General features: G+C 54.8%; 8 protein-coding genes across 8 annotated transcripts; 5 read left to right on the top strand and 3 right to left on the bottom strand.

Moving 5' to 3' along the window:
• The first annotated feature begins 231 nt into the window (after positions 1–231).
• On the top strand, positions 232–3188 carry N656DRAFT_749783 (homoaconitase). The gene is made up of 4 exons (XM_064812983.1): positions 232–374; positions 427–957; positions 1012–1374; positions 1435–3188. Exons 1-4 carry the CDS (start codon positions 360–362, stop codon positions 2845–2847), a joined length of 2322 nt encoding a protein of 773 aa, XP_064671628.1. The 5' UTR covers positions 232–359; the 3' UTR covers positions 2848–3188.
• A 207-nt stretch (positions 3189–3395) lies between these two features.
• Positions 3396–4877, top strand: N656DRAFT_777184 (NAD(P)-binding protein). Its single transcript, XM_064814772.1, has 2 exons — positions 3396–3665; positions 3737–4877. Exons 1-2 carry the CDS (start codon positions 3537–3539, stop codon positions 4721–4723), a joined length of 1116 nt encoding a protein of 371 aa, XP_064671627.1. The 5' UTR covers positions 3396–3536; the 3' UTR covers positions 4724–4877.
• Positions 4878–5526: 649 nt separating this feature from the next.
• Positions 5527–6877, top strand: N656DRAFT_705671 (UDP-galactose transporter; the record flags this gene model as incomplete). Its single annotated transcript, XM_064811290.1, has 4 exons — positions 5527–5802; positions 5857–5947; positions 6006–6403; positions 6428–6877. The coding sequence occupies 4 exons, from the start codon at positions 5527–5529 to the stop codon at positions 6875–6877; spliced, it is 1215 nt and encodes a 404-aa protein (XP_064671626.1).
• A 1270-nt stretch (positions 6878–8147) lies between these two features.
• N656DRAFT_767091 (Abi-domain-containing protein) lies at positions 8148–9302 on the bottom strand (the record flags this gene model as incomplete). The annotated part of the gene is made up of 3 exons (XM_064813532.1): positions 8148–8669; positions 8746–9179; positions 9254–9302. 3 exons carry the CDS (start codon positions 9300–9302, stop codon positions 8148–8150), a joined length of 1005 nt encoding a protein of 334 aa, XP_064671625.1.
• A 1219-nt stretch (positions 9303–10521) lies between these two features.
• N656DRAFT_567672 (uncharacterized protein) lies at positions 10522–11602 on the top strand. The gene has a single exon (XM_064810124.1). It carries the CDS (start codon positions 10742–10744, stop codon positions 11363–11365), a length of 624 nt encoding a protein of 207 aa, XP_064671624.1. The 5' UTR covers positions 10522–10741; the 3' UTR covers positions 11366–11602.
• A 579-nt stretch (positions 11603–12181) lies between these two features.
• N656DRAFT_706362 (uncharacterized protein) lies at positions 12182–14743 on the top strand (the record flags this gene model as incomplete). Its single annotated transcript, XM_064811348.1, has 3 exons — positions 12182–13938; positions 13997–14436; positions 14499–14743. 3 exons carry the CDS (start codon positions 12182–12184, stop codon positions 14741–14743), a joined length of 2442 nt encoding a protein of 813 aa, XP_064671623.1.
• Positions 14744–15547: 804 nt separating this feature from the next.
• N656DRAFT_777178 (MBOAT-domain-containing protein) lies at positions 15548–18157 on the bottom strand. The gene is made up of 5 exons (XM_064814771.1): positions 17826–18157; positions 17708–17752; positions 17500–17599; positions 16411–17432; positions 15548–16333 (listed from the first exon to the last, which is right to left on the bottom strand). The coding sequence occupies exons 1-5, from the start codon at positions 17845–17847 to the stop codon at positions 15870–15872; spliced, it is 1653 nt and encodes a 550-aa protein (XP_064671622.1). The 5' UTR covers positions 17848–18157; the 3' UTR covers positions 15548–15869.
• Positions 18158–18361: 204 nt separating this feature from the next.
• N656DRAFT_749766 (uncharacterized protein) lies at positions 18362–20222 on the bottom strand. The gene is made up of 2 exons (XM_064812982.1): positions 20091–20222; positions 18362–20019 (listed from the first exon to the last, which is right to left on the bottom strand). Exons 1-2 carry the CDS (start codon positions 20147–20149, stop codon positions 18789–18791), a joined length of 1290 nt encoding a protein of 429 aa, XP_064671621.1. The 5' UTR covers positions 20150–20222; the 3' UTR covers positions 18362–18788.
• Positions 20223–20333: the final 111 nt, after the last annotated feature.

Below are 20333 nucleotides of genomic sequence, written 5' to 3'. Positions count from 1 at the left end.
TCTTAAACGTCCTATTCAACGATGCTCCAAAGTTTCTAGACTTCGTATGGGAGCTCAGGCAATTGCATACCTAGGCACCTCTGTAGAGTGTTGTACGGATAGATTTCTCCTCATTGTTGAAGTGCCGGCTTACCAACCCGAAGCGTCTGACTCGCTCGGATTGCACCCGAGGATCTCCAGCCCTGCAGCTAGAAAAGGTACATCGCTCTTCCCGCTCCCACGGCTCCGGCTCCGGCTTCAAGTCTCTCAGGTACTGTGCACGTGATGTTCCTGTTCAGTGCAAACTTGTATTTTTGAAGACTTTGATTCATCGGGAATTCCGATCTTCTTCGAGCCTTGCGCTCCATCCTTCTCCCACCATGTTGCCCAGAGCAGTGGGTGATCCCCAGTACTTCTAGAACCATGTCCGAGAACTGACTTTTCCAGGTCGCCGCGGCCTCGAGGGCTCGTTCGCTCGGCCGCGCGGGCAGTCGCTTCTCGAGTCTACGAATATTGCATCGAGTTGTCCCGCATACACCATTTTACACGCCCGAATACCGTCGTTCGATAAGCTCGACAGTCTCTAAACCAGCTACGCTCTCCCAAGGCTCCGGGATAGAATACCCTTTCATCAATGCCCAAGCAGAAAAAAGGACCCCGCAGACCCTGACGGAAAAGATCGTTCAGAGCCATGCTGTCGGCTTGCCGGAGGGGAAGATTGTTCGGAGCGGCGACTATGTACAAATAAAACCCTATCGATGCATGTCCCACGACAACACCTGGCCTATTGCGAAAAAGTTCATGTCCATTGGCGCCACTCAAGTGAAGAACCCGAGCCAGATGGTCTTTGCGCTCGATCACGATGTCCAGAACAAGACGGAGACAAATCTCAAGAAATACGAGCAAATCCAAGCATTTGCAAAGACGCATGGCATTGTCTTCTTCCCTGCTGGCCATGGGATTGGCCACCAGGTCATGGTGCGTGTCTGTACGGCTCCGAAAGCGGACTGTCATATGCTAACACCACGTCAGGTCGAAGAGCTCTTTGTGTGGCCCGGAAAGCTGTGCGTAGCTTCAGACAGCCATAGCAACATGTACGGCGGCCTGGGTTCTCTGGGAACCGCTATAGTAAGGACGGACGCGGCGTCAATCTGGGCAACCGAGAAGAGCTGGTTTCAGATCCCTCCTGTTGCTCAAGTAACCTTCACGGGGACGCTACCTCCAGGTGTCACTGGTAAAGATGTCATAGTTGCTCTGTGCGGGCTCTTCAAGGACGACGTCCTTAACCATGCCGTGGAGTTCTGTGGATCTGAAGAGACCATGGCCAGTATCTCGGTAGACAACCGACTTACAATCAGCAATATGTCGACTGAGTGGGGTGCCCTCTCTGCAATGGTGCGTTCTGGATTCATGATTGACTGTAATCGGATCGTCTAACCCGTCTGCGCTTGACAGTTTCCGATAGACCAGACTCTAGAACGCTGGCTGAGGTATAAGGCCACAGAGGCAGCCATGTTCCCAGACCGTACTACTAGAGAACGAATCACGCACGAAAAGATTGATGAGCTCTATGCCAACCCTGTTCAGGCCGACCCGGGAGCGCATTACGCAAAGAAACTCTACCTCAACCTCTCCACCCTCTCGCCTTACGTATCCGGCCCCAACTCGGTCAAGGTCTCAACGCCCCTCAGTGACCTGGCGCCCAAGAACATCAAGGTGGATAGAGCATATATCGTATCCTGCACGAACTCGCGAGCTTCCGACATCGCCGCAGCTGCCAAGGTCTTCCAAGATGCTGCAAAGGCCAACGGTGGCAAGATCCCTAAAGTTGCAGACGGAGTCAAGCTGTACATTGCTGCGGCCTCTGCTCGTGAGCAGGAGCTTGCGGAAGCCGACGGCAGCTGGCAGACTCTGTTGGAGGCTGGGAGCATCCCACTCCCTGCGTCCTGTGGTCCTTGCATTGGACTGGGTACGGGGCTGTTGGAGGATGGCGAGGTCGGAATTTCTGCTTCAAACCGGAACTTCAAAGGGCGCATGGGTTCTCGAAACGCCCAGGCTTATCTTGCTAGTCCGGAAGTGGTGGCTGCCAGCGCCATCAGCGGCGTGATCTCGGGCACGGGCGTATACAAGGCCCCCGAAAACTACTCTGGTGTCGAATTTGGCTACGGCACCGGTTTACCTGCGACAACGGAGACTCAGCTCAGCAACGCTCTGGAACAACTCGAGTCGCTCATCGATAGGGTCGAGGCGTCCGCTACTGATGACGCCTCAAAGGCCACCACCAAGATTCTTCCCGGGTTTCCAGAGAAGATCAGCGGTGAGATTGTATTCTGCGATGCCGACAACCTCGACACCGACAACATTTATCCCGGCAAATATACATACCAGGACGATATTACGACGGAGGGCATGGCAAAAGTCTGCATGTCCAACTATGACCCTGATTTTGGGCAGTCTGTGAGACCCGGCGATATTCTTGTCTCAGGTTTCAACTTTGGGTGCGGGTCTTCACGAGAGCAAGCTGCTACTGCAATTCTCGCCAAGAAGATCCCGCTCGTTGTGTCGGGAAGCTTTGGGAACATCTTCTCTCGCAACAGCATCAACAATGGGCTCTTGGGCTTGGAAGTTCCGCGTCTCATTGAGCGCCTGCGTGCTACTTTCGCCTCGTCGGACAAAGTGCCAACTCGACGGACAGGTTGGACGCTGACGTGGGATGTTACCCGGAGCGTCGTCGAAGTACGGGAGGGTGAGAATGGGGACCGTTGGGAGGAAAAAGTGGGTGAGTTTGCAGAGAGCTTGCAGGATATCATCGCAAAGGGCGGCTTGGAAAAATGGGTCAAGCACGAGATCATGAAGACGGAGGCATAGATACCATGTAAAGCGACGTGGAGTTGACATTATGGATGCTTAGATGAGTATGCCTTCTATGTATAGGCTGTAGACGGACAGCTTCGTGGATAGCGCCTATAGCATTTATCCATACCACAGGAGTCGCGGTAACCCACTACAAGAAAATAAAGAATGTAATATGATCTACCTTAGTCAGGCTTTTAGTAGAGGATGTCCATTCTAACATCGAAACAAATAGTGAGACTTTGCATGGTGATGCGGTTAGACTGAGCCTTGATAGGGCCGTATTGGGATGAAAGCACCTTTACATCATGTTCTAGACGACTAGCAAAGTTGGAGCTGAAACTTCAAGTTGAACTTCAACTTGAAGCTCACTGCAGCGGCCTCAGTTGCGATGCACAGTTTGATACTCCGTTAATTGACACGGTGCCTCCACCCCATCGTGCTGCTTCACGGAATGCCATTTGCCAAGCAAACCCCGATACTATGTTAACTATGTACCTACCAGCTACACTCTATGTCTCGTGAGAATGTCCAGACACCAGACACTCTATAGCTGAGCACACACAAAACTTAAAAGACATCGGCCATCAGACGTACCATGACTTGAGAATACATGAGGCAGGCGAATGCGTATTCCTACCGGCTTCGCCTTGCCTTGTTGGTTTGGAGCCTGATCAAACCAACAGACGGAAATCCCGCCCACCATGGACTCTCGTAGCATGCAGGACAGCGTGTCTGTCTCCGGGTCCGAGTCTGGCAGGATGAAGCTCCAGCTGCCGGCTAGCTGCGATCCGCCACAACCGGGGGCTCCTGTGAAGCAGTTGGTCTGGATTGTGAGCAATCGCAACCCGCGTTTCCCAACTCTCGCGAAATATACTTGAACACGACTGACCATGTCCGCAAGGTGTTTGGTGGTACTGGCCACATGGGCCGCTCCCTAGTGAAGGCGGCACTGGCCCACGGCGACCTCGTCACCACGGTTGGCCGTGTCTTCGAGACAACGCCCGAAGCCATGGCGCAGCTGAACAGCGAGACATGCCTCGGCCAGCTCTGCGATGTGCGTGACGGTGCGTCGGTCCGTCGGGTCATGGAGCGCACCCTTGAGCGCTTTGGCCGCGTCGATTGCATCGCCAACTGCTCCGGCTACGGCGTCATCGGCGCGTGCGAGGATCAGGACGAGCATGACCTGCGCAACCAGTTCGAAACCAACTTCATGGGCACCCTGCACATCGTCCAGGCCAGCCTGCCCTACTTCCGCCAGCAAAACGGCGGCCGCTATCTTATTTTCAGCTCCACATCAGGCGCCCTAGGCGTGCCTGGGCTTGGTCCCTACTGCGCGACAAAGTATGCTGTGGAAGGACTGATTGAGGGCATGCTCTATGAGGTCGACCCGTTCAATATCAGGGCAACCCTGGTCGAGCCAGGCCTGGTGAGGAGAGATGAACCGGATTCACAAACGAACCCGCTTCCTACCTGGGGCCATTTCCTGATCAAGCCTGCCAGCGAGGCCTACTCGCATGCCACATCTCCGGCGCTGCACGCAAAGAGGATGGTGCAATGGTTGGGCGACCGGCAGCCTACGAGCGCGGTGAAGTGCGCAGAGCTGGTGTGGCAGCTTGGTCACTGCTCGTACCCGCCACTCAGATTACTGCTGGGAAGCTATGCCATTGAGAGTATCCGCGACCGGCTGAGATCGGTGACCGAGGAGCTGGAGGACTGGAAGCATCTCAACTACCCTGTTGCGCCGGATGCAGAGAGGACTGAGAAGGCGGATAGGGAGGATAAGGACGAAAAGGAGGACCGGGAGGACAAGGAAGAGCGGGATGTCGACGAGGAGAAGGACGATGACGATGTCATGGAAGGGATGAGTCCTGAAATGAAGGAAACTTGAAAAGCCTCACGGACCAGCGCTGAATTGCCGCGGTTGCTTCTTTACAGTACAGCGGCTGTACTATTCATCGTATGTATACCTAGCATTTTGGAGATGATAGCTTTTGCCATCTGTGCCCATGATACTCTATGCAATGCCATCCGCTGCAGCTTGCCTTGCGACAGGACCCAGTTCCGGTTGGGTGTTGAGTGTTAACGTGTTTCGACACTGTGTTATTCTCGCCAGTGGCATTATGCATGGCTTCAATTCTGGCCAGATAAATATGGATTATTGCATAATGCAGCCAGTCAACGGTACTACTCCGTAGGTAGACGCCGGATTACCTAATTATCGGGGCAGATCCATTTTTACGAAACGTTGCACTTGCGGTCCGACAAAGCCAAAAGGGGGAGCCGCGACCAGGGAAGGCTGCGATGTGGGGCTGTGGATTTTCGAGTTGCAATTTAACTAACAAGATTTCCTCCCCCGTCACTGCATTTCTCCTGGAATACGCGTCCCCGGGCCCATCGACGAGCACTTGATCTTCCTCCGTATTCTCCGGGCGTCAAACAGGTGGCTACACCTTTGCTTGGTTGTCTTCAACATTGAGTGGCGCCGCTCTGCTCTCATCGGCGAGTCGGACGGTAAAGCACTGCTCCCCCGATCGTTTATCTGCCCGCATCGCATCCGGTCAAGTCCCTCTCTGTTCGACAATCTGTCGCCAGCGCCGCGCCGGCTTCTTGAGTAGAGTTTCGGCGTCCGCCCTGAAACCGCTCGTCGCTCGTTAACTAGATTGGGACCTCTGCGGATATAATACAATAACGATGTCGAACAAGAAGAACGAGGATGTTGAGATGCGCGCCGGCGTCGGCGGCAATGACTTTGGGAACGAGAAAGACCCATTTCTGGGGAGGAACTCGCCCGCGAGTCACCGGTCCCGTCGCGATCCTGGCTTCTCGTCTTATTTCGACAAGCTTGATCACAGCCCTGGGGCGTCAATTCTGGCCTACTGTCTCGCCTCTATCAGCATGACTGTTGTCAACAAATACGTCGTTTCCGGCTCGGCTTGGAACCTGAACTTTTTCTACCTCGCTGTTCAGGTACGTTGGTTAAATTGAGCAAGGCTTCAGACAGGTGATTAATATTGGTACTAGTCTATTGTTTGCACATTGGCGATTTTGCTTTCCAAGCAAGCGGGCTTGTTGAAGAACCTGGCTCCCTTTGACTCGACCAAGGCGAAGAGATGTACGTCAAACTCCATCCCACCATACTCTGTACACCGTGGGCTAATATTCGCGACTAGGGTTCCCAATTTCGCTGCTGCTCGTTGGCATGATTTACACGGGTGCGAAAGCTCTTCAGTTCTTGTCTGTGCCGGTGTATACCATCTTCAAGAACCTCACCATTATCGTCATCGCCTACGGAGAGGTCCTCTGGTTCGGTGGCAGTGTTACGCCCCTCGCTCTGCTCTCCTTTGGCCTGATGGTGCTCAGCTCTGTGGTGGCAGCTTGGGCTGATATCCAAGCTGCCATTGATGGCGTTCACTCGCTTGAGGCATCCGACGCGCTTGCGACCCTGAACGCCGGCTATGCGTGGATGGGCATGAACGTCGTCTGCACTTCCTCGTACTTGCTTGGCATGCGTAAGGTCATCAAGAAGATGAATTTCAAGGACAATGACAGTAAGGCTACCGTTTCGAGTGTAACGACCATGATGCTGACTTAGCACCTAGCCATGTTCTATAACAACCTGCTCACCATTCCTGTCCTTATTGTCTGCTCGCTGCTGGTCGAGGATTGGTCCGCCGAGAACCTTGCGAGGAATTTCCCCGTTGAGACCCGAAACAAGCTGATGATTGGTATGGTTTACTCCGGCTTGGGTGCCATCTTTATCTCATACTGCTCGGCTTGGTGCATTCGTGTTACCTCCTCGACGACATACTCCATGGTCGGCGCCTTGAACAAACTTCCCATCGCCATCAGCGGCCTAATCTTCTTCGATGCGCCCATTACTTTCGGCAGCGTCACAGCCATCTTTATTGGCTTCGTCAGCGGTCTGGTCTATGCATGGGCTAAGGTCCGGCAAAAGGCACAGGATGCTGGCGTCTTGCCCACCAGCAACAAGCCCATGATGAGCGCCAGCTCGCAAAGCAACAGGGACGCCGCGAACTCGTGAGCAAGGAGCGTCACTAGCTTACTACGCCCGCGGGATACCCACCTCGACTGTGTCAGGCCTTGATTTGCTTTTAGCCCCTTGCGCTGTTATGACAACAAAAAAGTTGGAGAATCGGGGCGTGTCTACGCCGCAAGTTCTCCTTTACTGTACATTCATTCTGTTCTCAGGCGGACTCCTTCTGTGTTTCGCCATTTTAGTTGACTTAACTTTTTTTTCCCCGCATAGAGCTGGTATCACCTTGGGGACGGACAAATAGGCTTGGGATTTTCTCTGGTTGTATCTGAGACGGCGCACCTCAGATGGTATTTCAAGACATAAACGCACGCATGACCGGCGTTTGGGGGGTTACGGAACGTCAAACGACTGCCGGCAGACCGGGTCTTTCTTGATCACATGTGCTGTGTTGTTACCCCTGGATGGATGGAATGGAAGAAAACAAGGAGATGGGCGGGTCTAGCGGATGGGGAGGTGGTCTGATGGTGATGTCGAATGCTTTCTCTGTGTTCGCTAGGATAGTAAAGTAATACAAAGAACTTCTTGCGTTCATTTCTTACGTGTCAAGCTGTTCTAAGGATGATGAAAATGCCCCTTGGACTATAACTGTGTTTACAGAGATAACAGAAGAGACAGATCATTCGACAACCAGGTACAGTACGCTGAGGAGCGATTGAGTGAATCTTGATTTGCAGATGATGTTCCATGGATGAGCGGGCAGAAAAAAAAACATACAACACCAGGGATTCGCTGGTCGTCACCGACCCAACTACTAATCTGGCCCTTACTGGTTTATCTAGGGGAGAGCGGACGGGATCCCGAGCTTTCCAGTAGGTATGGTCGTATGTGCTGGGATAGCATCATGCTTTAGTTTATATTCGGGCCATCGGTTGCCTGCTGAAGCACTACATACTGCTTCTGGTCCTGAATGCGCAAGGACAGCAGGGCCCGAGGAAATTCCGGTACACACTTCGCCTGGCTTCTTTTGGATGATCAACCTCCAAGGTTCGGACGATCCTAACCACTGCATAGACCCCTTAAGTAATAAAGTACCTACAGAAGAGACAAGAGTCATACCTGTCTCGTTCGGTAATACCGGCCTTTGGAAGAGGTTACAGGTGATTTGCACGATCCAATCATTTGCAAATTTTGAATCTAGTGGTTATAGATTGTCCAAAGGTCGTCCTAAAAACTTCTTGCCCATCTATCCTGCATGCCTACCGGCTGTTTGTCGTTTTAGATCAAGACCTTAGATACACAACCTTACAGACCCCCCTCAAGCAGAGTTTGAAAACACAGACATTGGCACCAACGCGTTCTCGCTCTCGCTCAAGATCCACAGATTCCTCCACCACATGACAGCACCAGCGACTAGGAGCACGTAGTACGCCACTGACCAGAGGATAGTGTGCCGTCTCCTCCCCTTGGCATCGCCAGGAGCTCCATTCCCATCCGGCCACGACGACTCGGGCTCAACCCTGCCCCATACCTGCGGCAGACCCATGCAGTTGCAAAAGGCGTGCACGGCGCAGACGGCGAGCAGCGAGCCGGTGCGTACAAACAGGAAGGTCGCGTAGGCCCCGAACAGGGTCGTGTAGCCGAACTGGAAGACGGAGCGCAGCAGCGCGGCCGACACGGGTACCTGGGGGTGCGTCAGGCGGAACTCGTAGAAATGGTGCACGTGCGCAAGCCCAAAGATGACGGGCGACAGGAAGATGGTCTCCTTGATGGGGACCTGCGCGAGGAGCATCAGGGGCACCGAGGCCGAGCGGAAGAGAACCTCTTCAGTTATCGGGCCCTAGGAAGGTTTGTTAGTGGCGGATGGTGAGGAGACGAAAGTTGGGAAGGGAAAAATGGGGAAGGGAAGACGCAACCGCCACGATGTTTCGCCAGGTCGTCCACTCCTCCCAGACTTCCTTGATGGGTGTCAGGTGGGCCCATTCGAGCCAGCCGCGCTCGACAAAGAAGTGGCTAAAGAGCGGGCCGGCAAACAGGAGGGACGTGAGGAGCAGGGTCCGGAGCGAATCAACCACCCCGGCGGGCCACACGCCTAGCTGGTGTAGGGCCACGGCCGGGGTAGCGCCGCCGCTCCGGGCAAGCACCACATAGGTGGCCGCGGTGCAGATGACACATGACAGGGTCACGGAGCGGATGCGGGCGCGGATGACGGACGGTGCGTCCCGGGAGAGGGTCGGCGACGGCCGGGTCGTGGGGGACAGATAGAAGGGGATGAAATAGATGAGGGCGTACACGGCCAGGAGGACGGAGGCGGTACCCGTGGTGATGGGCGGGGGTGGAGGGGTGGGCTCTGTGGTAATCGAATGAGGTCAGTCCTATGGTTTCAGAGTGCGTAGTGTACTAGTGTGTGGGTTCAGTAATTACTTTTGCTCCAGGGATTGAGCTTCTGGAGGACTTCCCCAACGGCAGGCATGTTTGGATTTTTGGAATCCGGCGACTGGTAGCCAAGGCTTCACGAACTTGTAGGCGAATTCGATGCGTCTTGTCGGTACCACACACACTCACACACCATGCAACTACCTCCTTGCTTAGACGCCGTCGCAGAAGCGCAGAAGCGCGCTACTAGTACGGTGTCCCCGGTGCGTGAAAAGGATGAAAGGCCGCCGGGTTCGGGAGGTTCCAGCGAATGGACAACGAACCGCCAAGTGATCCTGTTCTCCACACTTTAGTCCCGCCCTGTTTCCCGAAGATCTCCTAACGCTGTTCACTAACTTCACTGTATTTTCCAGGATGGGATGACAGCCTCAACGACACCAATCACTAATTCAACTGAAGCTGTGCTGGATCCGGTGTGGGCGAGATCTGGAAGAAGACGCTCAGCCTCCAGCAACTAAAAGCGGGAACTGGACGAGATCTTTGGTTTACACTAGATCCGGCCGCATTTCTCCCTCCCATTATCCTCGCCCGTTCTCTTTGATCACAATTGCATCTTCATAATGGCCCGTACAAGAATATGTTTAGTTGATCCGCATTTAGGCAGGTGGCGTCCAACCGTGGCTCCAAGTGGGCAAAATCACATGCCATACACCACACTTCCCCTTTCTTCATCTGCTGTACCCCAGATCACGATGTCTGGTTGGATGAGTGCAGGGCGCGGGCATGACAGCCTATAGTATTTGATGGAACACGAAAAGCACGCGAAATAGCCACGCGCCGGTGTTTTGCAGCAGTGTTTAATTAGAGCCGCTCCGGCAGGCTTCAGCTGCTCAGCAGGACGCTGCGGTATGTGTCTCTTGGCACTTCCATTCTCTGCCACCGCCGTTGAACACGTAGCAAGGGACCCATTTCGGCAGGACCCCTCTGGTTCTAGGCCGGACACCTCCAGGGAACGAAGATCTGAACATCTTGAGATATCGGGAGGTGATCGTGGCAAATCAGCCGAAGAAGACAAGTCGGAGATGATAAATCGCTAGAGTCTAGTTGGCGCTCACTGCCCAGAGGCGAGCGTCTCGGAGCGGGGGACCTTCGGATCATTTGGACGCTTTCGCAGTGAGGCGTCGCCTTGGACACTCACAAGCGGTGAAGCTGCTCATTCTCCTGGCGCCGTCGAGACTGGGATTTGCTGCGGGTTGGCGGGCGCGAATCCTTTTGTGCACAGCTGCAGCTCTGGAGGACACGAATGCGGGCAGGAGTTCAGGAGTGCAGCAGTGCAGCAGCTTGGAAAACCGGGGCCCAAAGCCAGACACCGACATGGCAACATCCTTGACACGTTCAGGGATCGTGAGGCTCTGGGCCCGGCTGGTTGCAGCATCAGCGACCCAAGTTGTCGGGTGCTAGAACAAGCGGGCGAACAACAAGCCAGGTTTGGCCCAGAACAGCGACTTGACGATGCTCTTTAAAATTTAGTGTGGGATGACAGGTCTGAAATCTGAATGTGAAATGAAACTCGACAACTCTCAAGTTGACGATACACTGGCAAATTTGGGCAGCCCCGGCCCAGGCTTGTGGATGGGCCCGCTAACGCACCAGAGCCCGCACACTTGCGGCGACTTAGCAGCGACCGGCCTCAATCCTACCTATCAGGGCATGTCAACTTGTGGGACCCGAAATTACACAGAAACTCTTCGTGAGCCTTCCAAAGAGCGTGCGATTACCGGGCCGGACGTGGGTCTCTTTTTGGAGATGGACTCCAGGGAATCGCAGTGGCTGACAGGGCAGACGTTGGCCAGGCGCCCACCCAATGCGCCATATCCCTATCCATGGATGTATGTACCTCCGTATGTAGGTCAGTTAGGTAGTGTCGGCTCCTCTGTAGTGCACCAAACCTGGAAGTGGACAGCGGGAATATTTACAAACTGGGGAACCTTCCATTTGGCGTCCATCCAAACTTTTGCAAACCTCGACGGTCTCTTCCCTCCGGCCACTCCACGCCGCCTGCCTTTCCCTCCCTCCTTTTCCTCGCCCACCCCACGAGGCGGATTGTTGAAGAGGAGCAGTACACTGTACGGTGCCGGTAGAGATAGGCGCTCGGCATAGCAATGCATCGATTGGACCTACGGTGCTTCACCAGACGCCGCTCTTCCACCCACCCAATGTGCTCCAATTGATATTTGCCTCAAACGCCCTTCCAATCCAACTTACTCCAATCTTTAACCTGTTTGATTTATTTCTCTTCTACTCGCTCATTTTCGTCTGCCTGTATAGGCGACATTTCAGTTCTCTTAATCTTATTTTTCTGCCCTGTTGTTGCGACACTCTCGTCACGATTTAGTTCTGGCCCTCCCAAAGGCCCCTGACGCCCTTTTGTATTATAATTCGAAGACGAGGAGGGAGGAATCGCGCGTCGCAGCTCGGTGCAAAGGCCGTGCCCGATCCTCGCCTGGCAGAACGCATGACACAGATATGGAACGGATTTGACTGCCTGGCCATTTCTAGATTGCGACCCGGACCCGGCGGATCGATAGCCTCCCGGCCTGGAGCACCGACCGTCTCAGTCATCACGCCAGAGCCATGTCGGCGCCACCAACCCGACATGGCCCAACAACTCCGCTCCACGAGCGATCGAACCCACAAAATAACAGCAGGCTTGCCATTCGCATCGTCCCTTATACCCCGCCCAGAATCGATGCCGAGGATCGAGCGCCAAGCCAGGCCTCTGCTCGCGACAATGCAGGTAGCCGATACTCTGGAAATTCCAACGACCAGGCCAGTAGCGATGCTGGACATGGGAGGCGTCAGAGTTGGCGGGATGAGGTGACAGACAGCAATGCTGGCAGCCCGGGGTCTGCATTGTCATCCCCTCCCGCCTCGGCTCTGTCATTGGGTCGATTCAGGCATGAAAGGGTTTCAGGCATGAAACCCGTAACCAGCTCGTCGGGCGTGGGGCTTGGAGGTCCAACCCCGTTGGCTCTGAGGTCACCATCTGAAGTTTCAACTAATATCACGACCGTTAATGCATCAAAATTGCAGCAATCCCGCGCTGACGACTCGTCCTCGCCAGCGTCCACCAGCTCCAAACATTCAGGCTCCTTGTCCAGGCCCAGACGAAAAGCTTATGTGACCGTTCACGCCGACAAAACCTTCTCCCTCGTCCAACATGCCCCGGATTCAGATGTTTCTGGTAGCCTCACTCGCAGCGTCAGATCGCCTCCCCTGTCCTCCACTTCGAGAACCCCAAGCGCTCAGGAACGCCCCTCGACCGATCTATGGAGCGATGGTCAAAGTACCCCCTTGACAGGCGCAAGTACCACCATCCTCGACCAGAGCTTTTGCGACCTGCCGTCGACGGGTGCTTCTTCTCCTGCGCCCTTAGCTGAGGATCCTATTACTTCATCGCCGTGGAACTATCGCATGGTCGGCGGGCTCCGCAAAGTACCCAAGACACCTGACCTCAAGCAAAAACAGCCGTTGTACAACACAACAGCGCCGTCAGCCGAGACGCTTCTAGCTCCGCTTCCTGAAGCTACCGGCCCTCAGGACGAAGAAGAAACACCCACACGAGCAGTGGTCGCCAAAGCGTCGTTTACGTCCACCTCGTCTGAACAAACGATCGATACGGTGTCTGAGTCAACCAATTACAAGGTTTACGGGCCATCTCCCGTTGCACAAGAATCCAGCGACAGCCTCGTCTTCAGCTCCGGAAGCCCTTCCAATTGGGAAGTATTGGGCCGGTCCTCTCCAGCTCCCTTGCCAAGCAGCCCGTCGACGATCCCGCGTGGGAGCAACGAGAACTACATCCTACACGGCGCTCCGTCACTGTCCCCATCATCCTCTCTGGTTACCGTTTCCCGGAACCCACGACCCGCTTACTCTCAAGAGAGTTTAGTTGTCGCACCTCTCAGGCCGGCCAAGAAGAGGTCATACGAAAGGTTTGGATATTACAAGCAACGCTCCCGCGAGACACTCCGGTCCCGCACCGGCTCCGTCCAATCCCTGAGGAGTATCTCGTCCATAATAACCGGTCAGGATCCTTCACAGGCTCTTCTGTCGGCGGCCCCGGCATTGATTACTCTCAGCTCATCATCGACTCGGGCCGCCAAAGGAGGCGACGCGGGAAGTAGTTCCCAGTATTTTCCATGGTTGAATCCGCAAGCGCCAGAGTCCCGCGCCCCCGGCCCTCGCAAAGCCATCACACAGCGGCCGGCGGCCCAGATGATTCAGGCTGCTCCTCACCAATGGAGCTCCCAGCTGTCAACCGTCATGTCCGAGAGCGAGGGCGGCAGCGAGGGAGACCCTGCGCGCTCAGTATCGCCTCTGTCGGACTCGAGCGGGCATCGCCGTCGCAGCAGCCTCGGCTGGGTGAGCTCCATGCACAGCCGTCAGATGCAAAGCATCTCCTCTTCGATCGCTGGACAACTTGAAGAGGCTACGACTGCTAGTGACTCATTGGACAGACCACAGCAGAGCTATTCCAGAGCTGGCCCCTCGCAGATGCGGATGGTGCGCGACCAAGACGAACATGGCGATGGGCTAGCGGATCTGGAACACAGGCCGTCAAGGACAGGGCTTTCGGCGCTTTTTTTCGGCGGCAATGCCTCGAGCCGCAATCTCCATTCGAGCGGCAGCTCTCGGGCCAACAGTTTTACCTCCTCAATCCCGGCATGGGCCAAGTGAGTACAAGTTCCTGCATCTGCCCAGAATTGTTGAATGCTGATATGCGTCGGGCAGAGTGTACTACGGCTCTGGAGAGCGGCGATGGCTGGGACGCTCTCCGTCCTTTTTGAGCGTCTCCGATGCTGGCGAAAGCCGGCCGCCCAGCTCGGCGATCCCTGGTAGCGAGTCCCCGAACACGGACCATTTTCCGCAGGCTATTTTCAGCCCACGGAAACGGGCGAGGGAAGTTCAACCAGCGGCGAGTCAGCGCCGCGCTGCGAATCGGGCTTCCCTGGAAATCACCCCAGCACAGCCCGCTGAAGATTACCGCGTATATCGATCGGTGAAGCCCAAAACGTCAAGTATCTGGTCGCCGCATCTTCAAGTGGACCGCCGGGCAAGCCGGTACTCGGCGTGGGACCCCCCGAGCGTGAGCTGGTCGGCGGACAGCGGCATTCTCGGCAAGAGGAATGCACAGGTGGTGCTTTTCATCGTCGGATTCATTTTCCCTTTGGGTAGGCCCTCCGCATCTCACCTATTTTATTTCCGCTCATGTCTTCTAATGTGGCGAGAACAGCATGGATGATTGCCGCGCTACTTCCATTGCCTCCTAACCCGAAGCTCCAAATGTTCGAAATAGCAAACGGCCCTGGCCACCCTGCATTCCGATATCACCAACAACTCGTGGAAGAGGCGAGATTTGAGAGTGCCAGATGGTGGCGGAATCTCAATCGCGTCATGTCCTTTGTGGGCCTTCTCATAATCGGTGCCGTGGTCGCACTTGTAGTTGTCGGTGTACGGCAAGGCTGGGGACGGGCTTGACGGAACTGAAACATCCACGCCATTCCTCGCTCCGCTCGACCCCTGACCCGGACAGTCACATGGTTCCGAAGCTCATTCACCGGTTTCACTCTCTACATCTCATGATCTTCACGACACGCTGCACGACGGGGAGGTTCTGACGCCTGATGGTTTCCTATCGAGACTCTTGTCATTAGACTCCTACGATGCGCCGATCACACGACATCATGATCTGCCAGCTTTCGCTTTTTTCCCACCGCCCCTCGCTGGGGACACCTAGCCGACGCTATCGTTTATTCTTTTGCTTAGCCACTTCTACTTTTGTATTACCACCGTACCATTATCATCATCGCCACCCAACGATCGCGTCGAGCATTTAGACTCTCAAGACCCATCTACACGGAGGACAGGCGCTGGCTTTGAAGGACCGAGGCATAGTCCCACTCTCTCATTTTCTTTTACAAGAAGGGTAAACCTGGAAAGATACCCCGTTGTTGTATTTTTCAGCGAGGAGTCGGGTGGGCTTGGATTTTTTTTTTCATTTCTTTCGGTGGGGCAGGACTCGTTACAGAGCCTTTGGATGCTTGCTTGACAGAGTGTGTCTGAGCTATACCATACCCTTTTTCTTTCTTTCTTGGGCATCTGTCATGGCAGGAAGAACGCAATATGATAATGACATATAAAGCTCTTAAGGGCGTTTGTCCGCTCACTAAGAGTGGCACGTCCCGATATTAAAGCTTAGTAGCTAGTTCTTTCTGTTACTTCTCTGGTCATACGATCCATCTACATGGAAATGTGGTCGGATTGTATGCGGATTACGATAGGCTATGTAGACATAATGTAACTGTTTACACTACTAAGTACATATTCACCGTATGAGCTGGTGACGCTTAGCTGTCGGATAGATACCTATTCAATCGAATTGAGATCTAAGTAGAGGCACTTGCCCTTTCTATGGGTCGAAGGAGATAAGCCCATAGCGCTGATGCTCGCTCATCTTTCAAATCCATTACGCGACAGATTCTCTCTCAAGAGACATCGCTCGCTTCCACTGACATGTTACTACCTATCCAACGATGCTCCCACTCCGCTCCATGCCACATCACCCCTTTGCTCAATCATCCACACCGCCTAAAAAAACTCCTCATCACCTAGCTTTCCTCTCGCGAATCTCACTCACCACGTCGTCGAGCTCTTTTTCCAAGTCCTGGGTGATACCCATGACCGGCTCGCGCGAGGCGAGGCTGTCCGAGCTGGGCGATCTGAGCTTCGCATCGGCACGCGCATCCCCGTTCCCGGCACCGACCTTACCAGCCCCATTGGCCTTGGCAACAGCCCCACTCCTCTTTTCGAGCGCCCTGCGCAGGTGCTTCCGCGCGGGCGAGGCGAAGAAGGCGGTCAGGGCAGCGGTGCCGACGATGCCATAGAAGTAGACGCGCGCCCAGGCCTGCAGGGAGGCAGGGAGGGTGAGGAGCATGAAGGGGGCAACGGCAAACGAGAAGGTCAGCTGCGTGACCAGCCAGGAGGCGATGTCGTAGTACCGTTTCGAGGGCAGCGGTTGGTTCGGGTTGGTCGGGGAGAAGAAGAACGGCCGCAAGTGGCGGCGCAGGTCTGTGGATGTCAGTAAAGATAAGGATCGATAGAGAAGATAACAAGATGGGAGGGGAAGGGGGAAAGGGGTTTCTGACTTTTGGCAACGGTCTGGATGAAGCTCGCCAGAACGAAGGAGAGATAATATCCCGGGTAGAAGCCATGCCAGAAGGCGCTGGTGGTGAAGGTGGCCAGAGTGGCGCGGAAGCCGGGCTTCTTGCCGCGAGGCGTGACGCGTAGATAGACGTAGTTACGCAGCCAATTGTTAGTGTTGATGTTCCAGCCCCCCAGGTAGGCGCGCGTGTTCTGCGCAAGCTCGACTTCCCAGGGGTTGATGTTTCGTAGGCGGTCCCAGGAGACCTTGCCCGTCGCCGGATCCACCCCTTTGTACCCCAGCCCGGCGAGAATGCAGGCCCCTTCTGTCAAGGTCCAGACGCCATAGTACTTTGTGCGGGCAGTGAAGCCGACCATGTGCAGCACGAAGACGCGTCGGAGGAAGCCGTACTCGAGGTAGCGGTCGCCGAGCAAAACTTCGTGATGGTAGTAGCCTGATAGTTTTAGAAAAGAAAAGATCCATATCAGGCCAGACACAAGCTTTATCATGGCCGGAGTACCGCTGCGTGGGATCTTTCGCTTTCGTCTAGTCGGCGGCTTGTGGGCCGGGTTCACGGTAGCGGGTATCTCGAACATGGAGGTATCGAGCCAGCGACGGTACTCGGCGAAGTCGAAAGCCGGGCCGACCATCAAGCTAGGGAAGAAAAACACGAAGCCGGCATAGTCGAGAAGACTAGGCAAGTCTACCAGCCGACGGTCCTTTTGGAAATCGGACAACTCTGCTTCGGGCAGAGCACCGTCGGCCACGTTCCAGCAGAAGGCGCTGAGCTTCATGACCAGGACCATCTGGGCACCCGTGATATCCACCGTGCTGGGGCTATTTGCGGCTTGCCGTGCAATATGGTTCACACTCATGTGGCCCATCAAGAAGACGAAGCCGATCCATGGCATGTAGGGGGACCCGCGGAAGAATTTTGCGATGGCGTAGGCGCCTGCGGCCGAGATAAGAATCGTTCGAAGACCATCCCATAGGTCGAAAAGGCCGACAAGGTAGAATATGGAGATGCTGATAGGGATATTGTGTTAGCTGACTGCCTAGCCCTATTTCTCTGAGCGCGAACCCCATCACGCACCTCAGCGAAAACAGGTTCTTATACTCGGGTCGTGCATCGGGGACTCGTTTCAGCAAGCCGGCAAGCGGGTAGGAGAGCAGGAAGGAGAAAATTAGCTTGACTGATGTGCCACAGACGGGTCAGCCTCGCTCCATTCCATGACAACTCTGACCTGTGGCATTCTTGTATTCTCGAAACAACGGAGGAGAGAAAAGGGGGGTCGGCATACGTTCATCGGGGCCGGCGCCAATCTTGTTCGCCAGGTAGACGAAGGCTGGAATCGGTGGCAGTGTTAGCCAGGATACTCCGAGTCAATATGGCCCCGTAAGGAGGTGTCTCATCCGTACGGGTGTGTATAAACGGTATCATGGTGATGGAATCTGGAGAATAGGCTTGTTATGCAATCCCATCACAGCGAAATATCGTCGACCAGGTCCAAATGGGATCCAGCGCCCCTCACGGAGATGGGGTGTCAGTATTAGGAATAATCGAAGGCAGGTGTAGGTCAGATCCACCACATCTAGAAGATCATAAGATGGGCTGGCTGTATTTCATCGCAACTTTTATATGTCGGATCAGGCCGAGCAGTCGGATAAGTGCGCTGTCTTTTAAAAGGCCGGCGCGTCGCTAATGCCGGAAAACGATGATTTTGGGCAGGCCCACTGGCGGGCCGTTAGGTCCCGCTCTGACATCACAAGACGGGACTCCAATCGCAGCAGGTGGGCCTTGCACGGGGCTTTGGCACATGTCAATCAGCGGTGGTTCAAAAACCCCACCTTCTCAACGCTTTATCATACCGCCAGGGGTCTTGTTGGTAGCAACTCGGCCCTCAACAAAGGCTACAAAGGGAGAAAGGCTAGGTACAGTAGTAGGTGTGTGGACTGTTTATTACTGCCCAGGCATTCATTACTATCTCATTGGTAATTCAGTCAAGAGGGCCACATGTAGCGAACTTTCCTTTCTACTACAGTGGAGGGCTAGTTGAGCATAGCTAGCTACAGCTACCTCGGATGGATGTGGTCCTCCTCACGTTTTACCACACAGAGCACTTGCCCAGACTCTGCTTGCTGCAGTTGCAATTCTCAACAGTTGAAGCACCTGAAACAAAGCAGGGTGCCTCTGTACCATGAGGTTCGGCAGCTCTGCAGGCCTTCTTCTATCGCGGCGGTGTGAGTAATCACATGGATGGCTCACCTAAGATCACCTGCCCGGCCGCGGCGCAGAGGCGGAAGGATGCCCCGTCCCGGTTACCGCACAGTATCACGCTGCGGTCAGCATCTGGTCTTTCTTTCGCCAAGTCCAGGAATGCCTCATGTTGGGACGTCAAGGCTCATGCCAGGCATGGAGCCAGGCATCGGCCCCGAGATTGAAAACACATCTTCTGCCCGCGGTCGCCGTCGATACCTCAACGAATCCTGAACCCTGTCAGCTCGCGCATCCTCCTCAGCTTCCACTTCTTTCCGAGCTTCCTCTCGTAGATCCTTGGCAATGTCTCCTCCCTTGGCCTTGCTCAGTGAGCGCTCCACGTCTGCAATGACCTCGTCGCCGCCGCGTGTATTCTTCTTCCGCGGCCACATGCTAGGCAGAGCAATTTCCTGGAATCTCGGTTCCACACAGCGCTCGTCAAACCACCGATGGAGGCGAGACTCGACCAGCTGTGCGATCTTGGGGACATCTTGTAGCCTAGAGCGACTACCCAGGAGGCTGCGGATGGAAAAGTCCAGCCTGTAATCATCAAGAAAGGTAAACGTCATCTTGGTCGGAGTGTTCTCGGATGGGTTACTAGGAATGAAGGATATAGAGAGCGTGCCGCTGAATCGCACAACCGACACGGCTAGTGCCACGGGTAAAACAGCGCTGAGGCGCTTGGGGAAATTAAGCAGCAGCTTCGTCTCGACCGCCAATGTTATCATGTCGCTCAGATCAACATCCATCCGGGCTTGCAGACGTGCGCCTTCCCTCGTAGTCATGTTCGCGTCGAATGACTTGCCTGGCCCAAAGGTGAGGCCATCCTCGTCCATGGGGATGATGCGGCAGTTGCTGAAGATGGGGAAGTCTTCGCCTAGGCTCAGCTCAGTCACCCGAATTTCATCGACAAAGTCTGGCCTTGAGGTGCCATTGAGAGCCTTGGTGAGCGATGTGAGAATTGCATCGTCGTGCTGGGCGTCGCTGCGGAATTGAGCAATCGTCTGTGCGACCAGCACATTGAACCAATCCAGGCTTTCTGGTTGATGGCTGTCTACCTTGTAGTATGTCTTGTCGAGAATGGAGCCGATAGTCAAGTTTGGTTGGTTCGCGCGCAGGATGCTTGATTTTTTCTTGTTCAGCGTGGGTTGCTGGGCAGGCTGTCGAGGGTTGGTCGTTCGCAGGCTTAGCAGCGATTTCTTATGCGCGAGGGTCCGAGAACGCCGCTCAGTGGCGCGGAGAGATGCCGTGACTTCGGGCGAGGGAGGGTCGCCAAAGATGAAAAACTTGATGAAAGCGGCGAGCAGGAGGACTATGGAGAGTTGACCAAAGATGAATCCTTGGGTAAAGGAGAGTCTGCACCAAGCAAATATCCCGTCAGCTCCTTTCGCCTTTGATTCTTCAACAAGCAGCCGCAAGAGACTTACGTTGGTTCAGATCTGACCGGACATACATCTTGTGTTATACTTCCTGACATGGCGCTCATTGATGAGGACCTGCAAGACCTGAGCGGTTCAGCGGCAGACAACACCCAATGCGTTGCCAAATGGCGTTTCAACTTTCCAGACTGCCGACGGATTCCCCAGACAGAGCTTTTATCTTATCAGTTGGTGGCATGGCCCGAGGTACGGTACCCACTTGATGTCTTGGCGCGCCTGCCGCAGGCAACC

Source organism: Canariomyces notabilis, assembly GCF_033297395.1.
Source record: "Canariomyces notabilis strain CBS 508.74 unplaced genomic scaffold N656scaffold_6, whole genome shotgun sequence".
Lineage (NCBI taxonomy): Eukaryota > Fungi > Ascomycota > Sordariomycetes > Sordariales > Chaetomiaceae > Canariomyces > Canariomyces notabilis.
The sequence above is the reverse complement of the archived record's forward strand: the minus strand, read 5'-3'. Positions and strand labels throughout refer to the sequence as shown.